The sequence below is a fragment of the Mastomys coucha genome, unplaced genomic scaffold, assembly GCF_008632895.1.
Source record: "Mastomys coucha isolate ucsf_1 unplaced genomic scaffold, UCSF_Mcou_1 pScaffold23, whole genome shotgun sequence".
Taxonomy (NCBI): domain Eukaryota; kingdom Metazoa; phylum Chordata; class Mammalia; order Rodentia; family Muridae; genus Mastomys; species Mastomys coucha.
In genome coordinates this window covers 15564740-15589893 of record NW_022196906.1, presented here as the reverse complement: position 1 = coordinate 15589893, position 25154 = coordinate 15564740, and the positions used below count along the sequence as shown (strand labels likewise).

General features: G+C 47.3%; 1 protein-coding gene and 1 non-coding gene across 12 annotated transcripts in view; one reads left to right on the top strand and one right to left on the bottom strand.

Moving 5' to 3' along the window:
- Positions 1–22234, bottom strand: part of Dnm2 (dynamin 2) — an 84192-nt gene extending 61958 nt beyond the window's left edge. For all 11 annotated transcript variants that reach the window (XM_031343372.1, XM_031343371.1, XM_031343374.1 and 8 more), the window contains exon 1: positions 21879–22234. In XM_031343372.1, coding sequence (XP_031199232.1) covers positions 21879–22039 — 161 coding nt within the window. In that variant the 5' untranslated portion in view covers positions 22040–22234. The remainder of the gene's footprint in view (positions 1–21878) is intronic.
- Positions 755–827, top strand: Trnam-cau. Its single transcript has one exon. It is a non-coding gene; the product is annotated as a tRNA-Met (tRNA).
- Positions 22235–25154: the final 2920 nt, after the last annotated feature.

Below are 25154 nucleotides of genomic sequence, written 5' to 3'. Positions count from 1 at the left end.
GGCACATGGACTCAGGCTGATGTCAGTGTCTTCTACCATTGCCTTTCACCTTATTTACTGAGGCGACGTTTCTCATAGATGCAGAATCTATAGATCTGCTCATCTAACTATTCAACTTCTTCCAGGGACTTTGTCTTCGCTTCCCTCCTAAAGGAAGCAGGTGACTACACCTACCCAGACACTCATGTGAGTTCGGGAGATCCAGAGTCTGGTCCTCCGGTTGCATGGAGAATAATAATCCTTTCAGTAACTGCACAAATGGCCAGGAAGGGTAACACACACCTAGGAGCCTTGTACTCCAGAGGAATATGGCGAAAATATTAGAAGTTCCAGACTAGCCTAGGTTATATATAGAGACAGCCTGAACAAAAAAATAAGGTGGGTGGGATGAAGCTGGAGAGCTAGCTCAGCAGTTAAGAGGACCCAGGTTTGATTCACAGCACCCACAAATACCTGTAACTAATTCCAAGAGAACCCAGCACACTCTATCGGTCTCCTCAGACACAGACATGCATGTGGTACACACACATACATGCAGGCAAAAACTCATACACATAAAATTTTAAAATCCTGTTTTGGTGGGAGCAGGGTTTCTCTGTATAGTCCTGGAACTCACTCTGTAGACCAGACTGGCCTCGAACTCAGAGATCCGCCTGCCTCTGCCTCCCAAGTGCTGGGATTAAAGGCATGTGCCAACACTATCCATCTTAACAAATCTTTTTTTTTTTTCCTTTAAAAAACAAATGGGATGGGTGCCTCCTTAGCACAGTCGGCAGTGCGTCAGTCTCATAAGCTGAAGGTCCTGAGTTCGAACCTCAGAGGGAGCAACCAAAGTATTTGCCGGGCTGTGGTGGTGCACGCCTTTAATCTGCACTTGGGAGGCAGAGGCAGGTGGATTTTTGAGTTTGAGGTTAGCGTGGTCTACAGAATGAGTTCCAGGACAGCCAGGGCTATACAGAGAAACCCTGTATTGAAAAACAAACAAACAAACAAACAAACAAACAAACAAACAAACAAATGTGGCTGGAGAGATGGTTCAGCAGTTAAGAGCACTGACTGCTCTTCCAGAGGACCTGAGTTCAATTCCCAGCAACCACATGGTGTGTCACAACCATCTGTAATAGGATCCAATGCCTCTTCTGGTGTGTATAAAGACAGCTACAGTGTATACATATACATAAAATAAAAATTCTTTAAAAAAAATCAAAGAAAAAAATCAAATGAGGCTGTGTATTCTGGCACATACATTTATCATAGCACTCAAAAAACATAAGCAGGTGGATCTCTGTGAGTTCAAGGCCGGTGGTTAACATGGTAAGTTCCAGGCCAGCCAGAGGGGAAGCAGTGAGACCCTGTCTATTCCCCACCTCCACCCCCTTCTAATAGAAGAAACATGAATGACAGATAAGTAGAGGCATCAAGAGTATTCAGAGTGAATACTTCCCAAAGCAACAGGGCGGAAAGAAAGGCTCATGCCCAAACCCAGCAGCAGCAGCAACCCATTCTCTGGGCTCTGTCTACTTTTCCTTCTTTCCCTTCTAGATGGGCTAGAACTCAGGGCCTCTCACACACTGAACTAGTCCTTGCCCACTCAGCCATCGTCCCAACCCTCAAAGGCGCAGAACATTCTCCAAAAGAGACTTCCTGCTCAGCAGTGCAGAGAACAGCAAGGCTTGAAGGGAGGGAGTATGCTTCCTAACTCCAGCAGAAAGCTGAGTAAGGACTTAGGACAGAGGGGGTTGGGGAAATGCCAATAACTGTGGCCATGTCAGGAGTGCTGTGCCTGATGGCTACACAGGAACTGAAAGCAAACAGACCAAAGCCTCAAGGCCTGGGCTCCCCTCCCTCGCCCACATAAGCCAGGCATGGCAGTGCCCACCTGTAACCCCAGCACTGGGGAGTAGAGGTAGGGGAAGAGGAATTCAGGGTCATCTTTGCAAAGACATTGAATTTGAGGCCAACTTTTTTTTTTTATTAAAGTAGGGGCGGGGGACGGGCCTCGGGGCGTGTAGGGGAGAGGAAAGAACCAAGATTTCTCAAATAAAAAAAGACTCATATTGCTAAGATTTAGAATAAATGTAGTAATATCACAACCAACCAAATGAGTAAAAAAGAAGAGAAGCTGTCAAGATGGCTCAGCAGGTAAAGAAGCTTGCTGTGCAAGCCAGAAACCTGAGTGTGGTACAGAAACAATATAAAGATGGAGAGCTGACTCCAAAGCTGCCCTCTGTCCTCCATATACATGCACTCCTACATATACCACACACACACACATACACATACACACACACACACACACACACCACACTCACATGCACTCACACACACACAAATAATGAATGAACCCACTATGTAGACCAGGTTCATCTTGAACTCACAGAAATCCACTTGTCTCTGACTCCATCAGATCCCGCTAAGATCTGTTTATTTCTATTTTCTGTGCATGAGAGTTTGCCTGCACGTATGAACGTGCAACATATGCGTATGCAGTACCCTCAGAGGCCGGATGAGGGTGTCAGATCCCCAGGAACTAGGGTTACAGAGAACTTTGAGCAGCCATCCGGTGGTAGGAAGAGAACCAGGTCCTCTGCAAGAACAAGTGCCATTAACCATCTCTCCAGTCTCATAAAAATATTATCTTAAAAAGACTAGAAGGGCAAGGGCAGCATGGGAGAAACTGAAAACCCTGGAGGAAAAAATTACAAAGAAACCAAATGGCTGAACGTGGTGAAGTCTCTAGAGACAGAAAAGGAATAAAGGGCCTGAATTAGTGTTCAAAAGCTTTCCCCCAAAAGCCCAGAGCCAACAACTTCATGGTGAATTCTAAGAAACACTGAAAAGAGAAGGAAGGTCAATTCTTCAGAGACTCTTCCACAGAATGGACTGGAGGGAACATTTCTAAGCTCACTCTGCAAGGCCAGCATTCTTCGAGCTACTCAGGAAGTCAGACAGAAGCATCAGACAGTTCCTCTCTTCCTGGAAGCCATGAGTGTAAAAGGGAGTTTTGTGCCAGACATGAAACAGGGAGACTCTGCACACATCACAGGCTATGGCTGCTACTGTTGGTCACCCAGCAGAGCTAAATGGTTAGACCCACCTCTGAAGACACTGCACTCTGATGGAATGCTGTTGCCTGCTGACCAGTGGCAAGTGCTAGAGGTGCGGAGAAAGAAAGTGGTCCTTCCTGGTTGTGGCCCACAAGCTACCATAACAACCTGTTCGGAAAGATATATGCATTGGTACAGCAATGATATTAGGATTATTGGGGTAAACTAACCACAGGAGGTCTACTCTACAGGAGGAAACTCAATACTGGCTCTGTAAAGCTGGCCAAAACTGGTGGATAGAGAGCTCCAGGGTTTGCCTTTTTTGGGGTGTGGGAGGGTGTTTGTTTGTTTAAATAGGGTCTCTCTATGTAGTCCTGGAACTGGAATTGTAGATCAGGGTGGCCATGAACTCAGAGATCCTGTGTCTCTCCTGAGTGCTGGGATTAAAAGCATGCTCCACCATGCCCAGCTGAACCTACTACTGTTGCTTAACTGACAAACTGGATTCTAAGTGCTAAAGTTTAAAACTATTGATTCGGTGAGGGACTACAGGCAGTGAAAGGATTCTGAGAGGCAGTGTCATGAGCAGTAAGTAACACCCCTCCCACACCACACACAAACACACACACGCGCATACACACAAACACACACACTCACGCTTGCCTTTGCAAGCAACCATAACTAAATCAGAGGGAGAAGGAGAGGCAAAGGGGAGGTGAAAAAGACTGCCTCGACTAATTTCCTCCCTCCCCCACCCCCCCTCTCCTGAAACAGGGTCTCTCTTCATACTCTGGCTATTCTGTAACTCATTATGTAGATCAGGCTGGCCTTGAACTCATAAAGATCTGCCAGCCTCTACCTCTGGAGTGGTGATATTAAAGGTATGCACCACCATACCCAGCTCTTTCCTGCTTTTCTATTGCCATGACAGAATACCATGAGAAAGGCAACTTATAAAAGTGAGCATTTAAGCTGGGCTCACAGTACCAGAGTGTTAGTGAGGCTATGAACAACATGGTGGGGAACATGACTGCAGGCAGCCAGCTGATGTAGGATGAGAACTTACCTCTGTTCTGCAAGCAAGAGGCAGAGAGTGAGAACTAACTGGGAATAGTGTGAGCTTTTGAAACTTCAAAGCCCACCCCAAAGTGTTTTGAGCAAGCGGGTATATTACGTATAGTTAGTATAACAAAAGTTATTTTATTATACTGAGGGTCATCACACAAGGTTCTAATTTCCTATGTTCTAAGCCTATCTCTCTAAGGCAGCACACATGTACAAAATATCTTACTTAGCCAGGCGGTGGTGTTACTCGCCTTTAATCCCAGCACTTGGAAGGCAGAGGCAAGAGGTTTTCTGAGTTCGAGACCAGCCTGGGCTACAGAGTGAGTTCCAGGACAGCCAGGGCTATCCAGAGAAACTGTCTCGGAAAAAAAAAATTATATATTATATATCTTACTTAGCTGAGGTTCAGGTCTAATTTCTAACAGAAATCTGATTCAAGGGTCAGGATCCTGGGGGAGACTCCAGCCACATGACAGATCAAGGTGTCATCTCTCCAGATGCACAGAGCAGAGCATTGCTCTTGGTCTCTCTTATATACTGTGCAGTGGGTGTCAATGGGTTCTAGGACTGACTGGTTATACTGAGTGAATGACGCCACTGAGTTCTGGTTCTCAGGTGCAGCCTCCGGTGTACTGGGATCCTGCCTGAGCTAGTTTTACCTGTCTAAAAGGCATTTTTTACTATGCTCATTACACTCAGTGACCCACCTCTTCCAACAAGGCCACACCTCCTAAACCTTCCCAAACTGTTCTACCAAATGGGGACCAAGTATTTAAGCATATTTAAGCATTCTCAAACACCACAGTGACCGAGCAATCGTTCAATATTTAAATGAATGAAGTTGCCAAATTTTTTTTTTTTTAACTTCACAAAGAAAGTCTAAGCCAGAGTCCTCTCAAGTGCTTGGGAAGCTGAGGCAGGACAATCGAGTTTGTGGACAACCGGGGCTACAGAGTCAGAACTCACCTCAAAGATAAAACTTGAGAAAAGATGAGGCCCCTATTCACAGCCTAAGGAGTTACTGGCCATTGAGGCTGCTAAGGGGAAAAGGGTCATTTTTCTTTCGTGATATGGGCAGTGTTCACTAGTGTTCACTGGATGCTCCAATGAACACCCTCACACCCACGCACATGTGGGCAGTACTACCTCCACTCACTATCTCATTTCAGAACAAAGAAAACAAGAAATGACGTTTGGAGGGTTATGCTAAAGGGCTCTAGGGAAATTAGAGGAAGAGGGTGTGGCCTGGCCTGGACCATATGTTCTTTGAGACAGGGTCTCACGACATAGCCCAGGTTGAACTTTCTTGCAATGCTCCTGTCTCAGTGGCCCTGCCTCAGCACTGAGCTTTGTCTTCAAGGCAGAAACATTCTTTCTTTTGTAGGTGTATGGCAGGGGGATGGGAGAGTTGCTTTCTGCCTCTGGCTTAACTGTCTTTCTGGGAAGTGCGTCACAGCTTTATGATCCACAGGTTTTAAGTGGCTGCGAGGGTTTTTGTGGATTCAGATTGTGAAACTATTCTCTCTGATTTCAGGACATTTTAATCTTCCCCAAGTTCTATGTCTACCAAGCACTCACTCCCTTGCCACGTCCTGGAACCACAACTCTACTCTCTGTCTCTGGGAACTAGCCTGTTCTTCCAAGTGGATTCATGTGGTTTCTGTGCCTAGCTTCTCATGTCTTTCTTTCTATTATGTTTTTTGGTAAATTGTTGCTGTTACTTACTTGTTTTTACAATTTTAAAAAGGCCTTCACTGTACATGATATTGTGTTCTAGAAGGGCATTCTCATACATGAGTATTAGACATTGATTACACATCACCCCCCCCCCATTAGTCTTCATGCCTTTATACTTGTTTCGGCTTGTTTTTCATGCTCACGTACATTCATGACTTTATGTCTCTGTATAAACTCTAGGACTACGATTGGCAATGAGCTTGAGCTGGCAGAGCCCCAGGTTCCATCTTCAGCTCCCATAAAGCAGATGTGGTTGGTGCTGGATCTTCCCAGCACTGGGAGAGTAAAGGGAAAGTATCAGAAGTTAAGGCCAGCCTCCTCTAGGTTTGACGCCTACCTGGGAAAGATGGAACCCTGTCTCAAAAGAACCCAATTGCTGTCCACACAAACCCAGGCAGGCCTTGGCCTGTGCTTCCTTTAGCCAATCCTCATTTGCCTGTCCCGAGGCCTTATCCCTTCCTTTTGCTGTGTGTAGGTGCAGTGTCTCACTGTGACCCAGCTCCACAGAGCACTAAACACATTGGTTTGGCCCAGCTAGGTGGGGCCCAGGTCACAGTGTGGCAAAGAGCACTCCTGTCTCCTTTGCTGAGTGACTCTTGGTGACTAAAGCAAAGGTGGGTGTAAGGTGACACAGGGAGATGGCCCAGGTACCTACAAAGCAGGGACACACCCAGGAAGAAGAACTTTAGGTCAAACAAACAGGGATTATAAATGCTTCTAAAAGAAATTACACTGAATGACACAGTAGCAGAGGGTCCTGGGATTGCCCTGAGGAGGGGACATTTTCCTGGAAGCCTGAAGGAGGCAGGAAGTGAGATGCAGAACTGCCTGAGGGACAAACAGTGGTCAGGAAGTACAGACAGGTTCAGGCTGAGCAGGTGGGAGATTATCAAGACTTGGTGGGGCTGGAATAGAATAAAGAAGGGGGCTGTGATGGCTCAGCAGTAAGGTGGTGTCTGCCAAGTCTTGAAAGTTGTCCTCTCACCACCAACACACACACACACACACACACACATCTCAAGTAGCTGAGGCTGGATGTGATGTCACACACCTTTCAGTCTCAAAAGTTGGAAGGCAGAGGCATGTGGATCTCTGTAATGACTCTGAAACCAGCCTGGTCTACATTGCAAGCTCTAGGACAACCAGAGCTACATAATAGAGACCCTGTCTCACAACAATACAAAACAACAAAAATAAATAAGGACTTTGACCAGATGGTGGTGGTTCACACCTTTAATCCCAGCACTTGGGAGGCAGAGGCAGGCAGCCTCTGAGTTCAAGGCCAGCCTGGTCTGCAGAACAAGTTCCAGAACAGCCAAGGCTACCCAGAGAAACCCTATAGTATATATACTTTTGGAAAAAACTATACACTGCATCTGTAGTACACACGTACTACTGTTTTCTGAGTGGCTACTTTCGAACCAATACACTTAATGCATTCCCAACACTCCCAGTATCAGGGCTGGAGCACGAGCCTGCACCTTCACATGCCCCTGAGTTTTGAGCGGGCTCCTTCTATGGGAGGTGATGGGGGGCAGTCAAATGGACAAGAGTGAGGCAGCAGGCAATGCAGGGACCTGGACAGCTGATGAAACAGCACAGCAATCAAAACTAACAACAGGAGTCTGGGGTGCACAGACAAGAGTTCTCCACTGGGGCCACCTGATCTGTCATTCACAGCACTGAACAGGAAATCCCATCTCCAACAAGGTGAGGGCCAGAACCTACGCCTTACTCACATCAGGAACTCTATCCTCTGACACCTACATCCACAAACAGTGCACGCGAAGCATAGAAATGACTAAAGTACAACCCTGCCCTCCCTGGACCTGAAGTTCATTTGGTCAAGTGCTTGCCTGCCATACACAGTCCTGAGCTCTGTCCTCAGTATCACACAGACTTAAGTACTGGCTGCATGCTTGTCATGCTAGCACCTAGGAGCATCAGGAGCCCAAGGTCACCCTTAGATATGCGATAAGCCTGAAGCCAGCCTAGGACAGGATAGGCTTCAACAGGTCTTTATAAACAGCCCTTTTTAATTTCCTTTTTTTTTTTTTTTTTTTTTTTTTTTTTTGGTGCTATAGACAGAATCCTGGTGTATGGTTGACTAGGTCTCCATCTCTGAGCTCTAGTGTCTTAGCTTCTTATTTTATTTAGTAGAAATCCACAACATAGGGGCTGGCGAGATGGCTCAGTGGGTAAGAGCGCTGACTGCTCTTCCGAAGGTCCCGAGTTCAAATCCCAGCAATCACATGGTGGCTCACAATCACCCATAATGAGATCTGATGCCCTCGTCTTGTGTGTCTGAAGACAGCAACAGTGTACTTACATATAATAATAAATAAATCTTTAAAAAAAAAAAAAAAGAAATCCACAACATAGCCAGGCATGGTGACGCATGCCCTTAATCCCAGCACTTGGGAGGCAGAGGCAGGCGGATTTCTGAGTTCAAGGCCAGCCTGGTCTAGAGTGAATTCCAGGACAACCAGGGCTACACAGAGAAACCCTGTCTCGAAAAACCAAAAAAAAAAAAAAAAAATCCACAACATAGCTGGGGTTGAGGACCCACACTTTTAAGTCCAGTACTTGGAGGCTGATGTTTAAAGCCAGTCTGGTCTACATAGCGAGCTCCAAGACAGCCAGAATTGCTTAGTGAGACTCTAAGATAGGTGATAGATAGCTAGATGGATGGATGGATAGATGGATGAATGGATAGATGAACAGACAGACAGACAAAGCAATCCACAAGCTGATTGTAAATGGGCATTCAGAGCTAGGTGTGGTGCTGCACCTCTAATACCAGCACCCACCAAGCTGAGGATGAATAGGCTCAGGCTCCAGGTCAGTGTGAGAAGCACAGTAAGAATTCTCAAAACAAACAGACAGCAGAAACAAAATTAATGTTTAAAGGACCTAGAACATCCAAAACAATTGAGAAAAAGAACAATGCGTCCTCACAGCGCCTGATTTCAACACTGAGCAGGGAACTGCAGTCATAAACAGATGTGGCTTGTGCAGATGTGGGAACCACTGGGCAGTGCTCCAGCAGCATCCAAAAGAGACCATGCCCATCTGACAAAGGCCATCCAATGCAAAAGAAGACTATACAATGCTTTCCAAAAATAAATATATATTTTAATATATATGTACATATATTTATATTTCTGTATATATACATATATATATAAAATAATCCTTCAACTTTTCAACTTATACTTTATAATCTATACAAAATGCAAGAGACAGCTAGGAAACAGGCTTCAACAGTAGAGTGCCTATCTAGAATGCCCCAATGAGGGGTTGGAGGTGTGGCTCTCCTTACAGTAGTTTCCCTCTACCCCCTAATGAGGGGCTGGAAAGCCAATTCAGCAGGAGGGCACTTGCCTAGAATCCCCCAGTGAGGCACTGAGGGCATGGCTCAGGGGCAGAGCCCCTGCCTGGAACCCCCGTGGAGAGGGAACAGGGGTCTGGCTCAGGGGTAGAGGCCTTTCCTAGTATACATGAGGTTATGAGTTGCATCCCCAGGCCTGGAAAAATCAAAATGAAGGTTGGGAATGGCTCAGCAGGCAAAGCACTTACATGCAAACTTGAGGACCAAGGTCCCAGACCCCCAGTACTAACATAATGCCAAGCTGTTGTGGTATCTGCTTGCAATGCCAGTGTTTGTGGGGAAGAGACAGGAGATCCCCAGAACATGCTGGCTAGCCAGATTAGCAGATTTAGACAAGCTCTGTTTTTTTTTTAACTATTATTTATTATTATACATAAGTACGCTGTAGCTGACTTCAGACACACCAGAAGAGGGTATCAAATCTCATTACGGGTGGTTGTGAGCCACCATGTGGTTGCTGGGATTTGAACTTAGGACCTTTGGAAGAGCAGTCAGTGCTCTTACCCACTGAGCCATCTCACCAGCCTGACAAGCTCTGTTTAAGTGAAAGATTCTTCCACAGTATTTAAGGGAGACACTTGCCATCAATCTTTGGCCTCCACACCCAAGTACCCATGCATGCATGCAAACTCACACATACACTTGCATCCTCATACATAAAACCTTTAGGGCCTGGATACTTACCAAGGATAAATTATGCAAAAACAAAAGTAGTAACTTTCAGGTAAGAAAACATGGCAGATGCCATGTCCACTAGGAGACCACAGCCCTCTCCCTGGTAATGTCCTGCTGGCCCACATTATAAAGTCCTACAGAATGCATAAAGCGGACCTAAGTAGTTTCTTACCCAAAATGAAGGAACTCACAGTCAGCTGTGAGAAAAAGCCAGATAAGCTGGGAGAAGTTACTGTTGTTCATGTTCTATCAAAACCCAAGGTCATGAGAACCTAGGACGGCCTGAGAGCCTAGAGAGCCGAGAAGGGAAGCAGCTGGCCATGGGATCCTGCGTCGGGAGGGCAACGGCAGCCATGTGACAGGTGCCTTCCATCAACAATGACAGTCTTAACAGAGTCTGCAGTAGAAAGAGGCTAAAGAAGCCAGGCATGAGCAACCTGCCCTCTATATTTTTAGACTGCATCTTATTGATTTGTTTCTTTGCTTGGAGGTGGGATTGCTATGGCCCTGGTCAGAGCACAACTTTCAGGAGTCTGCTTTCTTCCACTATACAGGTCTCAGGGATGCAATTCAGGTCATTATTAGGCTTGGCAGCAAGCACCTTTCTCCTGTTGAGTCACTCGCCCAGCCCCTCTTTATAACTCTTCTGTAGCCAGCACTCAGGAGACAGAGGCAGGCAGATCTCTGAGTCTGGAGCCAGCCTGGTCCACAGACAGCCAGAACTACACAGGAAAACACTGTCTCTAACAACCAAAATAAGTACATGAATAACCCCAATGTATCTTAAAGCTGAAGAGGTAACTCAGTGGAGGAGCCCTGGGAGCAATCCCCAGTGCCATGAGAAATTTTAAAGCCTGATGTGAGAGTACTTGCCTACAATCGCAGCACTCAGGCAGCAGGGGCAGGACGATCAGGAGTCCAGAAGCAACAGAGAAAGATCTTGTCCAAAACAACTGCAGGCAAACCAGGTTTGTGGATGAAGCCCTGGCTTCCATCCCAAGCACTACAGAAAACAGGAATTGTGGTGCACGCCCACCATCCTAGCACTTAGAAAGTAAGAGGCAGGAGAGGCAGGAGGATCAGAAGTTTGAGACCAGCCTGGATTACATGTAACTATCAACTTTTTAAAAATCCAGGCATGATTGTGGTAGAACAGGCCTGCAATCCCAGTACTTGAGTCTGAAGCAGGCTGTCGGAGGGGAAAAAGAAGCTTCTAGGCCTGGTGCTGTGGGAACCTCAGCTCAGGGACACGGTAGGGATACAGAAGCACAAGCCCGCCTCAGCCGTGCACTTAACTTAGTTTGAGGTTAGCAATGTGACATGAGACCTCAAAAAAACTTCAAAAGAAAAAAAAGTTGCCATGCAGTGGTGGTGCGCACCTTTAATCCCAGCACTTGGGAGGCAGAGGCAGGCGGATTTCTGAGTTCTAGGCCAGCCTGGTCTACAGAGTGAGTTCCAGGACAGCCAGGGATACACAGAGAAACCCTGTTTCGAAAAAAACAAAAACAAAACAAAAACAAAAAAAAAGAAAAAAAATGTTTAAGACTCAGTTTTCACCATATGCCAGGGCAAATCCCATGCAGGCCCCCTTCCCTAGAAAACAATTTATACCCAACTCTGTGACAGCCTATGCAAGACAGTGTTCCCTGGGAGTGCCACCAAGGCAAAGGCTGCAGAAACCAGGCTTCCTTCCGCTTGGTTGAGTGGGAAGTCAACATTGCAAAATGATGGCCAAGGGGACCTAAACCACAGGAAGACTGAGCTGGGCAGGGCTCCAGACACCGCTAGTCATAGGCTCCTGGTCTTGATTTCTACTTGGCTTCACTGGGTAGCCACGAGGATTTTAGCAACCATGAAGTCCCTGTCAGCACAGTGGCACACTCTGAGTACTAGCACTAATAGTGGATGCAGAAGGCTCAGGAATTCAAAGCCAGCCTCACCACTGGCAGGTTCCCTGCAGCTAGGGCTGCTGGGGGCAGGCATCCCAGGCCAGAAAGCTACCATCCTCTAGAACAGCAGTTCTCAATCTATGAGTCACAACACTTTGGAGGTCAAACAACCCTTTCACAGGAGTCACATATCAGATATCCTGCATAACAGATATGTATACTACAATTCTTAATAACAGTAACAAAAAATTACAGTAATGAAGTAGCAACAAAAGTCATTTATGGTTGGGTCATCTTAAGAAGATTGAGAACAACTACTCTAGAAAAACCTCATCTATCAGTACAAAAGACAGAAGCCCTGGGCCAGGACAAGGTTGTGTACTGAGGCCACCTCTGGGGCTTTCGATGGGGATGGGTGTATCCCTCAGCATCACACTAGGACAATGCCCGTCTTCTCTACAGTCATGAAAGTCTGGGAAAGTGTGAGGAGCAGTTTGTGGGGTGCTTCCTTCTTCACGAGAGAGTAGGGATAGTCCCAGATAGCCTTGCTGGCCTCACTTCTACACCCATGGATCCCAGTCAGACTTCAGCTCAGCTTTTCCCCAGAAAAGGCGGCAGAGGACCCAAGTACAGGCAGTGCCTGCACTGCCAGCATTAGGAGGCCAAGGCAAGGGCTTCTCAGGTCTGAAACCAGCCTGAGCTGTACAGCAAAACTCTGTACCAAAAATAAATACACAAATCATAGAGGCTAGGGAGATCATCACCATGGATAAAGCACTTGCTGGCCAAACATGAGTTCACTTCCTAAAACAGAAGAGCCTGAGCTGGGCATATGTGCCTGTGATCCTAACTCCAGAGGAGGGGAAGGGCAGATAATGAGACCAGGCTCTGTTTGAGACCCTAGCTCAAAAAATTATAATTAAGGGTCTGGAGAAATGGCTCAGTAACTAAGAACACAGGCTGCTCTTGTAGAGGACCAGGGTTCAATTCTCTGTAATCACATGATGGAGCACAACCATCTGTAACTCCAGTTCCAGGGGATCCAATGTCCTCTTCCTTGGGTACCAGACATGCATAAGAAACAGAAAGAAACATGCACACACATAAAAAAAATGTTTTTAATTAAAAACAGTCCCTGGCCTCCATCATTCCCCCTCCACACAGGTGCACACAAAGACACATGTACAAATACCAGGACTGGAAACAGGCTGGCCATAAGCCAGCCAAGTGCTTGCCTAGCATGCATCAAGCCCGAGTTCCACACCCAGCTCCACACAAACCAGGTACTTGTAATCCCAGCACTCAGATGGATGAATGAGGATGCAGCATTCAAGGTCACTCCCAGTTACATGTGGAATTCAAGACCACAATGCCATACATGAGACATAGTCTTGAAGAGAAAGGGGATATGGTGAGAGTGAGGTGGCTGAGAACCCATGGAGAAGGGAGGGGAGGAAGCAAGTAGAGGAGGCACAAGCAGTGAGGTGCCAGGGTCGGCAGGCTCTTGGGAGTCGTTGGTTTTGTTCTACAAGTGGAAGCTGATTGGCTCTGAGAAGATAAGTGGCACATGGGACATAAGGACAGGAGAGAGGCCTCTAAGAGAGTCCAAAGGCATGTATCCAACTCCAACAGTGAAGTGACTGCCACCACCAGGGTGAGGGCCACACAGCCTTCCCCATTCACACTACACTCTACCAGGGTCTTTCCATGAAGGCAAATAGAGCTTTGATGTCTGTCACCAAAAGGTCCCCACATAAGCCACAGAGCACTTCACAGCAACACAGGCTGTGTTGTGTGCACAGGGTCAGCAAGACATTCCTTTGTTTCACCTCAGCAAGAAGACAGCTGCCTCCTCCAGGATGCACTCCATGCCTGCCACTCCGCCTCGTACAAGTGGGCACCTGGAAAGCCTCCATAGACAGGACCTTGGCACCTGGCAAGTTTGCCAAAGACTCTATTCCAGGCTCAGGAGGAAGACTGGAAAATCTAAGTTAGGGGAATCTATAGGGACAGCCTCAGGGCAAGGCCCAGGAGAGAAAACAAGAGGCTGGTTTCATAATACCCACTCCAAGGGATTTTTGCTAGTGGAAGGGAGCAGACAGCCTCCAGGTGGGTAAGGCAGACAGCCTCCAGGTGGGATCAGGGCTGTAGATAACTGGAGCTGCTTCTCTCAACAGCATGACCATCTCAGCCCCCACTGCTGCTCCTGCTCCCTTCATGCAACACACAGGTGGTCAGAATACTCTAAGCTACAACTGGAAACTAACATGGAAATATTCCTAGGAAGTGCCCAGGCCAGAAAGCCAGTTGTGGAGGGCTCAGAGGTTAAGAGCACTGACTACTTTGAGGATCTGGGTTCAATTCCTAGCACCCATATGGAAGATCACAACTTTCCATAACTCCTGTTCCAGGGGATCCAACACCTCACACAGACCTACATGCAGACAAATCACCAATGTACATTAAAAACAAATAATTTTAAAAAACCACAAACTAACTGTGGGCCCAGTGGTTGACTGCTTGCTACACAAGGAATCCAGAGTCTGGATCTCTAGAACCCACATAAATGCAAGTTGAATTTCGTAGCCCATTTCTGATTCCAATCTAGAAAGACAAGATTGGAAAAGGAAAAAGGAAAGTCATTTTGTGGACTTTGTTTATACTATTTTTCCCTTCGGTTTGTTTGGGGTTTTTGAGACAGGTCTTCTGTAGCTCAGGCTGGCCTCCACTTGTCTGGGTAGAAGAGGCTTGCCTTAAATTTCTCTCTTCTCCTGTAGCTCTCAGGTGCTGGGCTTACAGCCAGCTTTTCTTCTTGTTTTTGTTTTGTTTTTTGTGTGTGTTTCCTGAGACAAGGTCTGACTCTGTGCCACAAGCAGACCTTGAAGTACCGTTAATCCTCCAGCCTCAGCCTCTCAAATGCTGGGATTACAGGAGTGAGCTCCCACACTCAGCTTGGGAAACTAGTTGTCAAACAATCTAAGCAGAGTGATCAGAGTGGTCCATGGTGAAGACAAGGGACGGCCTAAGAACAGGAGGCATCCTCCGCTGAGAAAGGTGGCTGTGGGCAGACTCCAGCGGGGCCACAGGAAGCTGGACCGGCAGTCTGCTGCTGGTCCCCACTCTGCTCTTGTAATTAAAAACTGACAGGCACTGTCCTGAGCCCCATGTATTTATTCCAGGCTATGCCAAATCTGCATCAGGCCACCAGCTCAGCAGGTGTGTGTAGGGCACTCTACCTGTTGTTCCTTCTGTGTGGATACTGTTCTGTCCCACCGGTACCCAGGTCAATGTGATAGTGGATACTAAGACCAATCTCTCACTTCTGACTCCATGCTATCTATTGCCACACTTCTCATTCTTCCAGAATGTTCTTTGTTTATTTACTTGCTCACCCATTTTCCTGTCTAGTTAAGTCTGGGTCTCTGTCAAGTCTCCAGCACCTGGTCCATTAGGCCCAACTTAAGGCTTGACAGTGAAGACACACACCTGACAACCTTAAAGGAACCTAGCCTTCATGACAGATGTCACCTCCCTTCCCAGTCTGTTTCCCAACCTGTAACTGAGGAAAGTATAAAAGCAGCAACTGTCTCCCAAAAACCTGGGTGGGACTCAGCAGGCAGACTGGCTCAGGTGCCTAGCAGGCAACAAGCCCTGGGCTCCATCCCAGCAAGGAAGAAACCAGAATGATGGTACACATCTGGAATTCCAACACACTGACACAGAAAGACTGGGAGTTTAAGGTCATCCTCAGCTACTTAGGAAATTCTAGGCTAGCCCGGACTACAGGAAACCCTGTCTCAAAACAAACAAGAGGAGATGTGAGGAAGACACTCAGCAGTCATGAGCGCTTACTACTCTTGCAGAGGACCAGGGTTCAAATCCTAGTACCATACCACATGGCAGTTCACAACTGTCTGCAACTCCAGTTCCAGAGGGTCCAGCAACCTCTAGCCTTCAAGGGCACTGCACATGTGTGGTGCACATAAACTCATGGAAATGCACACACACACACACACACACACACACACACACACACACACACACACAGAAAAAAAGTAGATCTTAAAGAGAAACTACACAGAAGCAAAGTGCTCACCTAGCCTCTGGCTGAAGCTAAGGCTGGCTTCCCAGAAACCTCAACCACATCTGGATGCAGGAGGCTTTCTTAGTGTAGCATCTGGCTCAGGAGGCATGACAACGTCCTCCATTCGCTCAGCTTGAAGAGAGGCCACATGAGTAGCTCAATTCTGACTGTATTTTCTCCAAAAACATTGACACTTTAATAAGGGCCTAATTATAGCTAGCACTTGGCCCCTCCTCTGTAAATTAGGGTTCAGCAGATGCCCAAGTTTCTCCCAGCAACCAAGGAGCCTGTCATTTCAGCATTTGTATTCAAACCTAGCACAGCCTAGACCAGCTGCAGCTTGGAGCAACTTGCAAGAGTGAGAGCAACAGGCTTCCCTTCAGTGACCAGCTCTTACCCAGCTCTGGAAATGCTCAATTGGGCCCAGGATGGTGGAACGGGCCTGCCACTGCAGCACTGGGGGAAGGGGGGCAAGGAATCACAAGCTTGGGGCCAGCCTGGGATACATATCAAAAACACTGTGCATTAAAAACAGAAGAAAAGGACTGGAGAGATGGCTCACTGGTTAAGAGCGCTGACTGCTCTTCCGGAGGTCCTGAGTTCAAATCCCAGTAACCACATGGTGGCTCACAACCATCTCTAATGAGATCAGATGCTCTCTTCTGGTATGTCTGAAGACACCTACAGTGTACTTCATATAATAAATAAATAAATCTTTAAAAAAACAAAACAAAACAAAACAGAAGAAAAGCCAGGTAATGATGGCAGATCAAACCTTTAATCCTAGCACTCAGACTGGTCTCTGTGAGTTCAAGGCCATCCTGATCTACAGAGTTCCAGAACAGCCAGGGTTACACAGAGAAACCCTGTTTCAGAACACAAAACAACTACCACCACCACCACCACACTGGTGGGATGCTCACTGGAGAAAGATACCTGCTGCCAAACCCAATGACCTGAGTTGGCTCCATGGGACCCACAAAGGAGAGAAACAATTCCTGCAAGTTGTCCTCTGACCTCCATATGCACTGTACCACACACAACCTCTGATATCCACATGCATATGAACACGTCCAAATGTACCTGTGCACACAGCCACCCATGCCTCCTGATCCAAGGAAAATGGGAGCAGGTCTGAACAGGTGAACTGAATAGAGAGAAAACTGACCATGTGGAGCAGCTCACCCAAGTGTCCAGCTAGAGAAAAGGAGTGTGCCTCCTGGGCATTTTCCCTCCCTGCTCCCCAGGAGAGAAGTGGCCTGTGCCACGCCCCACACCAATTCTTTTTAAACCTCATCCCACAGTTCCTGCTTCCTGACACTCTGAGGTACACTGTCAGCTCAGCTCAGAACCTTCACACGGTTCATCTCCACATCCTGTGATACTTTTCCAACCTTCAGGATACCTTTTCCCAACTTCTCCCAGCCTTTTCTCCTCTGATGGTTGTCCTCACTCACAGACTCTGACCACTCCACTCTCCCGTTTCCCAGCAGCTATTAGGATGACACCAATGTCTTTATCTAGTCTCTGCTGGAAGGTTATTTGGCTCAAGGCCCTATCCCTAGGCACAAGGCAAAGCTGTGCTAAACACTGTCCAATGAACACTCATTTGGCCTAAGGAAGAGCTATAGGTATAGACACTCTCTCTCATGCTTGCTCATGCTCTCCCCTCTCCCCCACCCCCACCCCACCCCCTCTCTCACACACACACACACACACACAATTTATTTTTTTATTTCCCAGCTGAGCCCACCCAGGCTGGCAATCTTCCTGCCTCAGCTGAGTCCTGGGTTCTGGGCCTAGGCTTGAACTCTATTTTATTTTTTCAGGGAAGCAGGGTCTCATGTAGCCCAAGCTAGCAGAACTAGGTATGCTGCTGAGCATACCCTGAACTCCTGACCTTTTGCCTCCACTTGGCCTTACAAGCATGCCCCAGGTTTCTGGGTTGATGGGTGTGGAATCCCCACTCATGCTGAGTACTCACCAACTGAGCTACAGCCCTGAGCACTCTTTTTGTTTTCTTTAAAAAAAAAAAAAAAAAATCCCAAACATTTCATTTATTTATCCTCTTTAAGTTTGTGTCTATGTTTGCATACACCACACCGAAATTGCTTCTCTGCTTCTACCATTGGAGTTCAGAAATCAACCCAAGTCATCAGGCTTGGTGGCAAACCCTTTACCTACTGAGCTATCTTGCCAAAGGCCTCAGTGACATGCACCAGGTGACTCTAAGGTAGCACGTCAAACACTCAAGGAACCATAGCCCCACTTCCTACTGAGATTCAGAAAGGCAATACATTCACAGGAAGGGGTCTAGCCTGAGCTTTCCAGGGTGGAACCCCAACTTCCTGGGCTCCTGTCCAAATGGGGGGGAAAAAGGAGAAAAAAAAAACCCCAGCTAGCCTCCCTCAGCTAAATCACAAAGGTAGGAACCAAGCCCTCCTGAGAGCCACAAGCTAGTGCACTAAGCTGGCTGGCCAAAGGGTTCAGATGCTAAAGCGTCTAAAAGCGTGAAAGCCGTCCCGGGTAAGACCCAGTGAGCTACCTGTGAAGTCAGCTCACCCCAGGGTGAGGGTCTCATGACAGCAGGCATTATCCCACTGCCCTGTACTGGGGTCTGGCTGCCTCACCTACCATGCACAAACCTCTCAATTCCATTCCCAGTACTACATGAACACAAACATGGTGGTGCACACCTGCAATGCCAAAGCTCAGAAGGTAAAGCCAGGCAATCAAGAGTTTTAGGTTATCCTCAGCTATACAGCTATTCCAAAGTCAGCCCAAGATTCAATCCTTAGCACTCAAGTAAAAAGCCAGGCATCATAATGCACACCTGTCATTCTAGCACTGTGAAGGTCCAGGCAGACAGATCCCTGGGGCTTGCTGGTCAGTCTAGACTAATCAACAAGCCCCAAGTTCCAGTGAGAGACCATGACTCAAAAACACAAAGTAGACGGCTCCTGAGGAACCATGCCTAAGCCTGCCCTCTGACCTCTACACACTCATATTTAGACACTTGTGCATAAACACACACACAGGAACCTGGGGCCTAGAATGCCCAATCAATCCCCTTGACTAAAGTCACGGTCAGTTATGGCAGACCCATGCTTGGGGCCTCAAGCCTCTATGTCATTATTATTATTCTGTAGAACCTTCAGGGTAGTTTCAAGCTCTGTAGAAATCTGGACCCCCATGTGAAACTTGTTGTGTCTTAAGCCCTTGGCCTCCAGGGCTAGCAATCTGCATGCAAGCCTCGGCAAGGGGCAGGGCAAGGGGCCGGGCAACCTGAGATGTCCTAGAGTACACTCATGTTCTTCGAAAAATCTAAGGAAGCACTGACAGGAAGCAGCCTGAGCTGTCCTTAGGTACTGGGCTGGCCCAAGCCCTTGGCAAGCTCTTTCCTTTGCTCCTGGCTGACAGCCAGATGCCCACTGGATGGACATTCAAGAACAGCAGAAGGAAACAGCAGAAGGCTCAGAACAGACTCTTAGTTCTGACTCTGTTTAGTAAAACTCATAGCAGGAAATAGAGAATGGGATTGAGTGGGCCCCTCTTCAAAAGGTCCTGCAGCACAGGTACATTATGCATTCTAGAGTAAAAAGAACTTAATGCCAGATATAGTAGTGCATGCCTGTGACCCCAGCACTTGGAAAATGAAACCGAACAACTGCTGCTTCAATTCTGGGGGCCGACCTATGCTATAGTAAGTTCCAGGTAGCCTGGACTACAGTATGAGACTGTTTCAAAACAAACAAACAAACAAAAAATTAAAACAAAAAACAAAAAACCAGGAATGGTGCTGTATACCTCTAACCCCAGCACTTAGGAGGCAGAAGCAGGTGCATCCCTGTGTGTTCAAGGCCAGCCTGTCCACATTGTGAGATGCTATTTAAAAAACTGATCAATAGCTGGGCTTGATGGCACTTGCCTTTAATCCCATCACCTGAGAGGTAGAGGCAAATCTCTTAGTTTGAAGCCAGCCTGGCCTACAAAGGAGGTTTCAGGACAGGCAGGGCTCTGTTACTCAGAGAAACACTATCTTGAAAAAAAACCCAAAAAAACAAAATAAACAGATAAATGAATAAACAAACAAACAGGGAAGCTGAATACATAAAATTTTTATTTCAGTACCTAAAAGCCATAGGTCTTTTTGAGTATGAAGCAATCAAAGAGAACATAAATATCAATAATATCTGTTATCAATTTGGTGCTGGAAACTGACCCCAGAGTCTTATTCAGGCCAGGCAAGTACTCTATGCCTGAGCTTCACCCACAGCCCTCTCATGGCTTTTTTTGAAACAAGGACTCACAATGGAGCCTAGGTTAACCTCAAACTCAAGAAATCTCCTGCTTCAGACTCCCAAGTTCCTAAGGTTACAGGTGCAGCTAATTCAGCCTAAACAGACACTTCCAACAACCCAGTCCCTGCAGCCTTTTACCAACTTCTGAGGTTTTTTTGAGACAGGGTCTCACTATGTAGCCCTGACTGCCCTAGAACTCTCTATGTAGAGTGAGCTAGCCTCAAATTTAGAGATGCTCCTGCTTCCACAAAAGACTGGTAACAACAGTAGAGGGTGTGTGTGTGTGTGTGTGTGTGTGTGTATGTGTATCTCACAATGATAGGGTGAGGCAGAGAGAGGTGAATCACTGGAGCTCACTGGCCAGCCAGACTAGCTGATTAGTGAGCTTCATGCTCAATGAGAGACCATGTCTCTAAAATTTAAGATGGAAGGACAATGACATGGCTCAATGGACGCAAGGGCTTGCTATATATATAAGCCTGAGGCCTGAAGTTTTATCCCCTGGACCCACATAAATTTGGAAGGACTTCACAAAGATTATGTCTTCTGACTTCCACAAGTGCACTCTCTGCCACACACTTGGACACACACACAAACACACATTGATAATGTCCACAGCAAAGCAAATGTTCTCATTGGGCACACACTGCAGCATCATACATGGAACACTTCCTGGAATGGAGAAGTGCTGCTGTGTGAGAGGCAGAGGGGAGGGGACAGGAGTAAATCAACATCCCTCCTTCACACACTTCCTGGATCCTAGAAACAGCTGCAAGTGGAATTTGCCCACTGGACAGATGGAGCAAGCTGAGGCTCCCAGAGCTATCCGGAGAGCATTCCAACTGGGAAGCTTTAGCTTGGGATCCTGGGCCAGGAAAGAATCCTAAAGAATGTTTCTTCCCAAGTTCTTCAACTTCTGTCACTCAGAGAGGATGGCCAGGCAGGGTGCCTGGGTGGTAAATGGAAAACAGACTAATGGATGGATTCACTTGGAAGACAAGAGCCAGTCAGCCCAAGAGAACCAGATAACAATCGGTCAGTTAACAAGTTCAACCAGTCAGATAGCAGAGGCCAACCCAAGTAAATAAGGGGCACAGATGGGCATTCGCACACGAGAGGTCCCTTAGATGGCTAGCCAGACAACGGTGGACTTCAGAGTGAGTCTGGACAGATGGGACAACCAAATGGTGCCGGTAGGAACCCTGTCCAGAACAGATAACCAGCTAACCAGGCAAGAGAGAAGGCTCTAGATAAATAACTGGCCAGATAGACCCCAGGGGTCATTCCTCATGGATGACTGAGTGGCAAGTGTTATCTTCAACAGCACACACACTAAGACTTCGAGGTAGTAGGAGAAAAGAAGAGTGGATCCATCCCGGATCACAGGCAAAGCGATGTCAGAGTTGCCCAGCGATAGCCGGAACTAGATGCACCAAGAAGGGTCTGCACTGACTGTCTTGCCCCCAACACCACCCACTATCATCGACTAGTCCCAGACTTGGATCTGCATCTCCAGTCCCTGCGGAAAGCCGTGGAGACTCTTGCCCCAGACCTTATCCACTGCCACCGGTCCTACGGCGTCCGCGAGCCGCAGTTCCGCCATTCCCCGCCCGCCCGCCCTCCGCGCCCTAGGCCGCCGCCCGCCCTCCCGGCCGGAGCCCCAGAACCGCCGCCGGCGCGCTCGCTCACCGGCCCACGAAGTTCTCGAGCACCGAACTCTTGCCGGCGCTCTGGCCGCCCACTACGGCGATCTGCGGCAGGTCCAGGTGGCAGCTCTGACCGATGGAGCTGAAGGCGTCCTGCAGCTTGTTAACCAGCGGGATGAGCTCTTCCATCCCGCGGTTGCCCATGGTGCCCGCCTCCGCCCCGCGGATCCCCCGACGACGACTCTAGGTTCCGATGCGTCTGTGGCCGTTGCTTCCTCCTGCTCTGCTCTGCCAGCCCGCCCGGGCTCCCCTTCGCCGCGACGCCCGCTCCCGGCTCGGCCTCACAGTCGCCGCCTCATCCGGTTCTCAGGCGACACCCGACCCCAGCGACCACCCCTCCCGGCCTCCGGGGCGGAGCCCGCAACCCTGATACTATATCCAATTGGTCAAAAGCACTGCCACTCAAGAACGTGAGCCAATAAAAAAGGCACGAGGAAGGGCTGATCTCACAAATTCACTGGATAATAAAACTGTCACTCTTAAGTGAAAGCCAATAGAACTCGAACCGGGTTGTCAGACCGGGAAGGCGGGGTCTCTGGAAAAGAAGCTAAGGCCTCAGCTCACTAGGTTGATTCGGGTTGGCTTATTGGAAACCCTAACCTGCCAATGGTGTAAGGAATCAATCCTTCAACACTGGATTGTCACTTGACATTAGATAATTCCGTAAAAATTTCTAATTGGCTGATATAACTATCACTTCTCTACTCCAACCAATAAGAGAAAAGAAAGCCGCAATCTTTTTCTATAGTTCCTATAGTTTCTGTATGCTGGCTACGGACTATTGATGTTCCTCCTGGCTCAGCCTCCCTCCTGCTACTAGCATCCCAATCCTGACCGACAACCGTGTCATAAAAATCCTCCAGCTTCCTGGCATTTGTTATAAACTTTGTGACATTCTTTCTAAGCAAAGGGCCACAGTACTCAGGGAAACACACAGTGGTAAGGTTCAGTGATTGCCACACCTGAATTCTTAGGCTGTAGTGAAAACTTGTATTTTAGAAAGCGTTGTAGATCCCAGCTCTGGAAGAATCCTAATGCCAGTGTAAGATGAGTCAACACTTCTGCCTCATAGAAAGGTGTTCTCATCCTCTCGTGCATGTTTCTATGTTACTGAGGATCAAGTCTACAGTTCCATGAAGCTAAGCAAGTGTTTAGAGTGGCTACAACTCTAGGGTTATTTTTACTTTAATTTTTTTTCCCTCCTAGACTGATGGCTGTTATTAAGAGTACTTGCTATTTTTGGAGTGGACTCAAGTTTGGGTCCCGGCACCTGCATGACAGCTCACACAACCATCATTGATTCCAGTTCCAGGAATTTTGACACTCTCGTCTGGCCTCCACTAGTATCAGACACAGACATGATGCACATACCTACATGCAGGCAAAAACACCCATGTAAAACTTTTAAAATGTACATAAAATAATGGTTAAATTTTTTAAAGATTTCTTTATTTTTATGTGCACCAGATATGTGCCTGGTGCCCACAGAAGTCAGAAAGCATCAGATTCCCTAGAACTAAAATTCTGGATGATTGTGAACCACAATGTGAGTGCTGAGAACCAAACCCAGATCCTCTGCAAGAACAACAACTGTTCTTAAGCGCTGAGCTCTCCCTCCAATCCCAAACTTTTCTTTTACATGCGTGGTGTTTGGCCTTGCAGGTATGTTTTCTTCACCAGAGTCACGCAGGACCAAGAAAACCAAGAGAGGGCATCAGATCCTTCCAGAACTGGAGGTACAGTTACAAGCTGCCATGTGGGTGCTCAGAACTGAACCTACCTCCTCTGCAAGAGCAACAAGTGCTCTAAACTGTTGAGGCATGACTCAAGCCCCTTTGTTTTAATTATGTGTGTTCATGTTGGGTGTGGTATGGACTCATGACATGAGAAGAGGACATGAAACCCCTTAAAGTGGGAGTTAAGAGCAGTTGTCAGTCATCTGCTTATGGGTGCTGAGAATCAAACTGTAGTCCTCTCCAACAGTGACACTCTAAAGATTTATTTATTTATTATTATTATATGTAAGTACACTGTACTTTAGACACACAAGAATAGGGCATCAGATCTCATTACGGATGGTTATGAGCCACCATGTGGTTGCTGGGATTTGAACTCAGGACCTTCAGAAGAGCAGTCAGTACTCTTACCTGCTGAGCCATCTCTCCAGCCCAACAGTGATACTCTAAACAACACCTCCAGCCCCCATTTATTCTCATTTGTTGCCCGTGCTGTGCTGCCCTGTGCATGTGCATATGGAGGTCAGAGCTTGACATTAGGCCTTGTTACTTTTTTACTTTTTGAAACAGGATCTCGCAGCCACGAGCTGATCAGTTTTTCAGGACTGGCTGCTGGCTAACCCTCCCAGCTCTGGATTTGCACGTGCTCACCACCATGCTTAAGTTTTTAAGTGTTTGAGGGTCCTGGGGATCTCTCCAGGTGCCCCATCAACCCACCACCAAGCCATTGTAAGGTAGAAGCCAATATTCCAGTTGTTTCCAAGTCTCTTCAACTTTACTACATCTTACATCCTTTTAACTGCTAATTTGGAGATCCACTCCCTAATGCAAGACGGAAGGATACACTACTTTGCAGACAAAATTGGAAGTCCTGGAAGTGCATTTTTGGGGGAGAGGTGGTGTTTACTTTTGACAGAGCCTCATTTCACAGAGCCTTGACTCTAGGCTGTATAGCTGAGGATGGTCTTGAACTTAGATCCTTCTGCCTCTAACTCTGAAGTGCTGTGATTACAGGCAGGAGCCACCGTTCCCTGCAGAGCTTCTTTTCATGCTAGGGTCCCAGCATTTGTCCTGTATTTGTTTTCTTTTAGTAGAGTTATATTTGTTTACTTGACACATAGTCTGTATAGCTTAGGATGATTTTTACTATGTATTCCCATCCTCTTGCCCCAGTCTCTTGAATATAAGATTTTGGCCATGCCGCCATGCCAGGGTGGAACGGTAATAATTTGATGCCTCTGGGCATCACATGTGCTTGAATAGCAGCCCAGGAAGGAGAAAGCAGGAAGGTATACTCTGGAAAGCAGCTGACAGGAGGTGGTACAGGAGTCATGCAGGAGCTGTGAGCGAAGATGACAGAGGGAGACCCTGATCTTTAAAAGAAAGAAAGAAAGAAAAGGAATCAGGGCATTAAAGCCCATCCTTGGTGGCCTTATTGGCCAGAGGAATAAAATATTTATATAAGCCAATGAGAAATGTTAGGGAACTAGGTAGTGTCAACTGACAGGCCACTGCAAGAACCC